Below are 7988 nucleotides of genomic sequence, written 5' to 3' on the forward strand. Positions count from 1 at the left end.
GAGCCCTCTTGAGCTGCAGGGGACTTGTAAATAAACCCCCCACTAGTATTAAAGAGGGAATAAATTTGGGAAGTGTTCTTTGCATGTGTTATCACTTCTGTTTGAATTGTTATCTGCCTGTGCCTGTGGCCACCCCTTCCTGCACCGTACCTACACTGATTTATGAGATGAGATCAGAGCATTTGCCCATAAGGTAGGATTATATATGCCAGGAAAGGGAAAGCAGATCTCTGTGTTGAGAAGGTAAGAGACAAATTCCAGCTAGTTCAAAGGGTGTGCTGCATGCATCTGAGGAAGGCACAGAGCTCTTTTTTTGCTTTGGGATGCCAGGTGGAGGGTCTTGGCATCCCTCTGCATTTAATGTCTGAGCCAGAGAGATGAGCTACAGCATTACACTGTGACTTGGGAAATGTTTAAAGGAATAATGTGCTTCCCTTGCTGTTACCTGTGTGCTCATGTATGTCCTGCCAGTGGAGCCAAAGTGTGCAGTCATATCTGTCTGCCTTGGGCTTTTTGTTACCAGTCCAACTGAAATGTTAAGCAGGGCTGTCCACTCTGCTACAGGCAGGCTGTGGTTCTGCTGCACAGTGGGGATTCAGCAAGATCCAGTGTCTCTGCACTCCCATCCTCACATTAGGCCTGTGCTCAATAGAGCCTGCAGCATTATACTGAGCTGTGGGAACTGTTTTTGAAAAAATGAGCATTAAATAAATTCTCTTAGCTGCTTTCATGAGCCTCTCTCTTCTCATTTCTCTTTCTTTAGAATATCATGGCTGGTTGAGAGCACCAATCAGTTGTACTTCTCATGTTGAAGCAGCTATTAAGTAGCTGATTGTTGCACATAATTTTTTTCCCCTGGATTCTGCTGTGTTTGACTCCTCATCATCAGAAAATTGCTGAACATGACAGGCTTGTAGAGTGTTTGACACTAGGATGGACCCAAAAGTAGAAGGGGTTGCACCTTGTTGGCATGTGGGGATCAGTGCAATCATTTCCCATTTGAAATGCCAGTGAGAAGAATCCTGGACTGAGTTTGAAGAGAGCAGCAGCTGCCTGTGCAGGGCTGCTGTGGCAGCAGGTCTGCTCTCATCCTGGTCCCTGTGTGTGTGGGTTTGGCAGGGCAGCAGCTCCCTTTGATAGCAGGGCTGCAGGGCAGGACAGGCTTGGTGTGTGCTGCTGACTAAGGGAATCTGCACAGTGGGTGTGGAAAGAGCAGAGGTGGGAGGGGAGCAGGCTGAGCAGCCCCTGTGGGAGCCCAGGAGACAGGAACCGCACCTCAGCACATGCTTGCATTTGCAGTAAGCATTGATACAGTCCCAGTGCTCACCCTGGGACTCTCTGAGCCCCAGACCTTACACAGAGCTGAGTGGTGTCCCAGTGCTTTGAGAAGTGAAGGCCCTGCCCCTGTTCCCCATGGCATAATGGTGCTGCCAGAATGGGCATAGCACGGCTGAGCAGGGAGAGACAAGGGAGGAAGGCATGGCAGGTGAGCCCCCAAGGCCCATTTGCTGTTTGATCGTGCTTTGAAATGGTTGCATTTTAAGTGTTTTTGTAGAGCAGCCTGTCAGCCTAACATCTCTGTGGGGTGCAGGGCTGTTTATAGATGGCTCACATTCCAGGAGCAGTGGCACCACAGGCAGAGAGCAAATATTTAACAGCACTTTTAACCATTGAGGCCAGCTGGCCTAGAGCCATCAGTCTGGCACTTGCCTCGGCTGTGCAAGCAATAGCAGGGTAACCTAGACACAGGTGACATGAAACAAGGCCTGTCAGCACCTCCCCACATGCCTGGGAAGGGGGCAGGAAGGGTGGCAGAGATTTCTCACAGCCGTCTGACCTCTATTCCCACAGTGAGAGAACAAATAATGTTGCTCACACCAGTGTGCCAGCCCGTGTGGCTGTGCTGCCCGTGTGACAAAGCCAGCACAGAGCAAGCTGTGGGCTGGCTGCAGTGAGCAGGCTCATGAGCTGTGGGTGAGCCCTCACCCCTGGCACCTGGGAGCCATTCCAGCTGTACCTCCTGGTACCCCTGGTGCAGCAGGAGAGGCTGAATTGCAGTTGCTGGGAGCTGCAGGCACAGTTCAGTGCTGCCATGTGCTCTGGCACAGGGCAGAGCACAGCCCCACCATGCTGTACAGGCAGGCAGCAAGCTGGGGGGAGCAGGGCACAAGGGCCTAGCAGCTGCTTCTGGCCTGGCTGCACCAGGAGAGTATTTCATTTTTAGTGTACAGTGAAAGCTACAGCGAATTTACAGTGTGGGATTAATGGAATTAGATAAGTAGAAGGAAGGCTGAGCCCCCTGACTGTGGATGTGCGGGTGGTGGCAGGCGCTGCCGCTGTGTTGGAGCTCCTCCTGTGGGCACCTTCCCACGCTGCAGCCTGTGCTCCCGGGGCAGGATCCCCTGCCTGGTCGGCACACATGCACTACATCTCACACTCCTGCTGTGGGATCCACCAAGCTGAGCATTGCTGTCCCCTTTGGTGCTGTTAGCAAACACAGGACAGGCTGGCTCCAACCAGCACTGGTTCCTGCTCTCTTGTAGTGCTCTAAATTCTGCATCACATTCCCAGGAGAAGATTTTTTCCTTATTCCTTTCCAAACTGCATCCTGAGGCTATTACTCCTCATGTCCATCCAGTGTATGGCCCCCAGGAGCAGAGCAGAGCAGGTGTTGAGAGCCTGGCAGTGTGGCACTGCCTGGCATGTTAGTTCTTAGTAATCTTTAGGTTGTGTGAGATTTCACTGTGCTCCTGCTTCCTAGTGTGTAGGGAGGCTGCAGACCTTTCCTCAGAGTTTCCTGTGGAGAGAAGCACTGGTGGTTTGCCCACACCCTGTATCCACTTCCATTTCCCATAAAGCCTCTGAGGACACTGCACCTCCCGTGCCTGCAGCCCTGGCAAGGCAGGTCAGGTAGCAGCAGAGGTGCTTGGGTCCCTGGGGCCAGTGAGCCCAGGAGGATCAGGGTGGCACCCAGGGAGCCTTGTTTAAATGGGCTTGCCGGGTTTACTGGCTCATTGGAAGCTGCCTGGCAGGCACAGGGTGCTCACGTTCCAGTAATAAGAGTAATAAGGCTGAAGTGCTGCCAGCCATTGATTCAGAGGCACATTATGTCCTCATTTGAGGCGTGGTGCAGATTGACAGTGGTCAATGCTCCTGCTAATGTGGTTGATTTCACAGGAGGACAGGAAGCACTCACTGCCTGTGCATCTTCCTGTCCCCGTGCCCTTGTGCAGCTCCCTGAGCTGCTGTGCTGCCCCAGGCACTGCCTGCCTGGGCTCTCCACGCCTGCCAGCAGCAGAGGCAGCAGGGCCTCAGCATGCAGAGACATTCTGGAACTGCACTAAGGAAGGGGAGCAGCAAGCCCGAGGTAGATTGTATGTAAGAGTCAAACTGGCACTCAGGGATGTTTGCAAGGCATTTGTAAAGTGCTCTAGAGTCTGTCAAGGAAAGAGCCTTTTTCCAATCCTTTTTTCAATGGTCTGATTCTGTCTTTATGGCAGTAGCAGCAGGGATCCCTGAACTGCTTTGGTGAAATTGTTCCTTGCACTTCCATGCTGGGAGGGAGGAGTTTTACTAATTGGGCTTTTTCTTAATTTGCACTTGCTGTCTTAAAGCATCTCCCTGTCACTTTAAAGCAAAGCAAAAGTCATGGTGCTTTTAAGTTTTCTCCTGGCTCATTTCTTTCCAATTTCCCAGCCCTTCTGCTTTCTAGGAAGAGAGTGTTTGTTGGGAGTGTTACTCTGATCAAGTTTTGGGATGAGGCAGTGATTCCCATGAGCCCCCCAGAAAGGAACAGGAGCAGACTCCTAGTACCAGGGCAGTTGTGGAGCAAGGTGGGGAGACGAGGCAGTGCTACTGCAACAGGAGCTGCAGGGCATTGTACAGAGATGGGACAAGACTTGCCAACCAGTGCTCCATGTAGGGGCTCCAACTCTCTCCAAGCAGCCCATCATCCTCCCATTTATTTACTCATTTATTTGCCTTAAAGGGGGGAACAGGTGTACATTAATTCATCACCAGAGTTTAAATTAAATCATTTTACTTCTAAATGAGTCACTAATTTGCAGGAGTATTTAATTAGAGCCTCTTTGCACTCAGGTGCTGTAGTAGTTCTGACTTTCTCACCTGTTTGCCCTCTTAAGAGGCTGATAATGATTAGACCATTTCTGCACATACTCATTGCACATCAAAGCTATTAACCCTAATGGCAACACCTTGATGCTCCTCCTCCATTCTGGAGGCTCTTGGCAGCCTTGTCCTCCCCCAGGAAATAACCCTCTGCTGTGGCAGGACACAGACTCGCTGTGCAAAGCACTCCGCACCCCACAGCTGGGTCAGCCCTGCAGCCTTTTGGCAGGGATTTGCAGCATAGATTGAGCATGAACAACTGCACTGAGCTTTCTCCTTGCCGCTGCTGCAGGGGTAGGGCTCACTCCAGCACCCACCTGTGCCCATTGAGAGTTTTCACAGAGTGCAATTACAGCTGTTGCTTCCTTGGGTTGCTGCTTCACAGCAAGATGCTCACTGATACCTTCAGAGTCAGTCTCAGCTCCACCACCAGCTAGTCAAGTCCCTTCATGGGCTGTCTGTGCAGACTATGGCCACCTTTCTGAAAAATTATTATTTATGTTTCTAATAGGCATTGGTGAGTCCATATTTTCCTCATTAGTTTGTCTATTTGTGCTTCTCCTTCCCTGTGCTCCATATTGATCCGATTGATGTCAAAACCTCACTTACTTATCTCTACTCCAAACTGTAAAGTCCTTTATATTGCATTCCTTTTTTTTTTTTTATGTCTTTGATCATTTCTGCATTCCCCTTGTGCAGTTCAGGCTCACTATTGGTGGGCAGCATCTTCCCTGCCACATGGCTGAGAGTGGGGAGCATCTAAAGAGCAGCCTGTACTGAAAGCAAAATACAGGTGCCTGAATGAAATGAAGTGACCCAGAGAGCTGTGAGCTGTGCTGAGATGTCTCTGTGCCTGGGCAGAGGAGTGTGCAAGGCCTGTGGCAGCCAGGCTGTGTGTTTGCAGCCAGAAGTGGTGCTTGCAGCCTCCACTCCCAGCATCCTGGCTGCAGCGCCTCTGAGCACAGCGCCTGCCTGCTTATTACACTGACAATAGAAAATTACAGGTTTTCTGTAGGAAATGTCTATTTACATCCTACATTTCCCAAACTACTTATTAGCATCGCTGTGATGTCACATCCTCCTGTACCTTTTCGTCAGCACTGGCCCCTCTACCTGGAGGCAGCCTGGGCCACACCTGGGGACAGACAGCTGCCACCTGGCACAGCACTGGCTGTGCCCTGCATGTGCTGCAGAGCCCTCAGGGCTAGTGCAGCAATGAGGGCTCTACCTGTGCTCCGTGCTCAAGCCAGTGCCCACAGCCACTGCTGGCTGCTTGGGCAGTGCCTGCTCCACAGCACAGGAGCAGAGGGGACATCAATGAGTGTCACTTTTGCACAGCTGGTGGTTGGTGGAACTGAGCAGAGGGACCATGGGAGCTGTTCATGTCAGCCCAGTCAGGGAACTGTACTTCCCACCTCAGCCTTTTGCTCACAGCTGATCCAGAGCTGACAGGCATTTCACTGGCTGAGAAACCTTCTGACATGGCTCTTCCAAGCAATGAACACAGATGCCTGCAGGGAGCACAGCATGCAGTGCTTCCTTTGGCCTATTTCCCCAGTGTTTTGTCTGTGGGCCAGCAAAATTTCAGAGACCCTGAGCTGGAGCAAGATTTTAAGAGGGTTTTGACAGTGTTGTTAATTTTGGGGGGAAGGGGGTTCATGGGGTGACTGATTTCTGGGGTAGCTGCTTGCCCCCAGCTTGCCCAGGGCTGCATGTGCAGAGCAAGTCCCTGCTTGAGGCAGGTGTCTTACCTGTGTGTCTCGTGTGTCTCTCGGACAACAAGAGCATCCATCTCAGAGGGCTGATTTGGGGATGGTCCTTGTTCACCTTGCTTTGTGCATAGACTGAGATGATAGCGAAGGCTTTGGGAAGAGGCTGCCTGGCCATGGGGCAGCCATGGACTGGGTGCACCAGCACGTGGCTTGTGGAAGAAGCACTGAGTGTGTGAGGCCAGGTGGGAGTGGGATGTGTGCTTTTCAGGCAGTTGCATAGTGTGCAGGCCAAGATTTATAACCGCATCTCTTCTCTGGGTTTATAGTTTCTTGTCACTCTATTAACTCAAACGAGAGATGTTTACATTGCATAAGTAGCTGGAGCAGTGGATAGTAACCTATTAATTTTCGTGACTATTCCCTGGCAAATGCTTACAGGCTGTGTTGCAGGACACTAATATCAAAAGCTCCTGGGGCACAAGACACCCAGGGCTTGCTGTATTTCAAGAGGCTGCAGTTCAACAGCTAATAAAACTGCTAGGTCAAGATCTGCGCAGTCAGGTCTCTCTGGAATCCTGGCAGAAGACCAAATTTCTGCTGATGGGTAGCTCCAGAGGAAAAGATGAGTGTGCAGGAGAGGAGATGAAGGCTCATGTGTAGCAGGCTGCCCCAGTGAGGCACTGCTTTGCCTACAGATAGTGGGATGCATGTGCCACTGGAAACTGGTTTTCAGTGTGGTCTGGCTTGGTGCTACTGCCGTGGACACCCATGGAAGCTGTGTCTGGCCTGGGGAGAGGTGTGCAGGGCAATGTACATTTCCTGACTGAAACCCATGTGCTGCAGCACTCCAATGTGCTGGAACCGCTACCAATTCCTTCCTTCTCCTTCTCTCCACAGTCCATTGATCCTGGGCAGCAGTTCACCTGGGAGAACTCCAACCTGGAAGTGAATAAACCGAAAAACCGCTATGCAAATGTGATCGCCTATGACCACTCACGTGTCATCCTGACTTCCATCGATGGTAAGTCACTGCACTGGGCACCCCAACAAGCAGCTGAACCTGACTGTAGCAAGGAGACCATCTTCTTCTGTGTTCTAAGCTGAGCAGGGACAAACACGAAGCATCAGCATGATCAGATGTGTGTTCTGGCTGGCCAGAAGAGAAAGGAGTGTCCTCAGAGCAGTGTGTTCTGTGTGATTGCTTCTTAGTACTGCTGGCAGCAAACATGTCTGTCCCAGCAGCCCCCTCTCCCACTGTCCTCTCTGTGTGACTTCAGCTGCCTTCCTCACTACATGGTGAAACATGGCACTGTTAGTGCCACTGCCACCCTTTGTCCCAGCACAGTTGTAGGGCCAGTATCTTTCTCTGAGACTTGTCAATATATGGGCCCAAATAATTGCCCAGAGTAGCACAGGGTGAGGGGTGCTCCTTCCCCTGGGACATCAGACTCCATACATCCCTGTCCTCCAGGGGAGCATCAGGCTCTGGTGTCCATAGCACTGACCCCCATGTCTCCAAGAACCAGCCCCACATCCCTGGAGTTTGGCCTAATACACATTTCTAGTTCTGTTGCACACAGAGGAGCTGGAGCCCAAGCTCACCCATTCCCCTTGTTTTATAAACCAGCACCCAGCTCTGCTCACCCAGATCTGAGCCTACTGATGGAGGATGGGGAAGATACAGCTAATTCAATGCACCCTGCTTGGGGAAGACCTGGCTTTGCACACAGGTGGCCCTCCAGTCACTAGCATCCTTTTTGGGAGATGGAAAAGCCTTCTCTGATGGTAACTATTCATCCTCTTCAAGAGGAGGAGAGGCGGCCAAACAGTCCCTCACAGCAAGCCCTGTTAAGCAGCAGCAGCAGCAATGTGAGGGCCTGGCATGTCTGCTCATGGGCAAACCCTCGCAGACAGCTGTGGGGTGAGCACACGGGGGAATCCCTGCTTTCCAGGCTGACTCAGTTGCTGTGAGTAGTGTCTGTGCCTTCCTGGGAACTGTTCCCAAAGCACCCTGCCAGCCCCGTGCCGCCCGTGCCAGGGAGCCAAGCGCTGCACTCCAGCTGCTGCCGCCCCCAGCGCTGCCCGCGCTTCGTGTCTGCTGGAGACTGCTGAGACCCGGAGAACAGAGCTGTGGAGGTTTCCCCAGGA

The 7988-nt window shown here is 51.9% G+C and overlaps 1 protein-coding gene across 13 annotated transcripts in view; it reads left to right on the forward strand.

Moving 5' to 3' along the window:
• The window catches only part of PTPRF (protein tyrosine phosphatase receptor type F), a 286072-nt gene that overhangs the window by 260853 nt on the left and 17231 nt on the right, over nt 1-7988 (forward strand). For all 13 annotated transcript variants that reach the window (XM_031058681.1, XM_031058684.1, XM_031058686.1 and 10 more), the window contains one exon: nt 6738-6861. In XM_031058681.1, coding sequence (XP_030914541.1) covers nt 6738-6861 — 124 coding nt within the window. The remainder of the gene's footprint in view (nt 1-6737; nt 6862-7988) is intronic.

This window comes from Geospiza fortis, unplaced genomic scaffold (genome assembly GCF_000277835.1).
Source record: "Geospiza fortis unplaced genomic scaffold, GeoFor_1.0 scaffold333, whole genome shotgun sequence".
In the NCBI taxonomy this organism is placed as follows: domain Eukaryota; kingdom Metazoa; phylum Chordata; class Aves; order Passeriformes; family Thraupidae; genus Geospiza; species Geospiza fortis.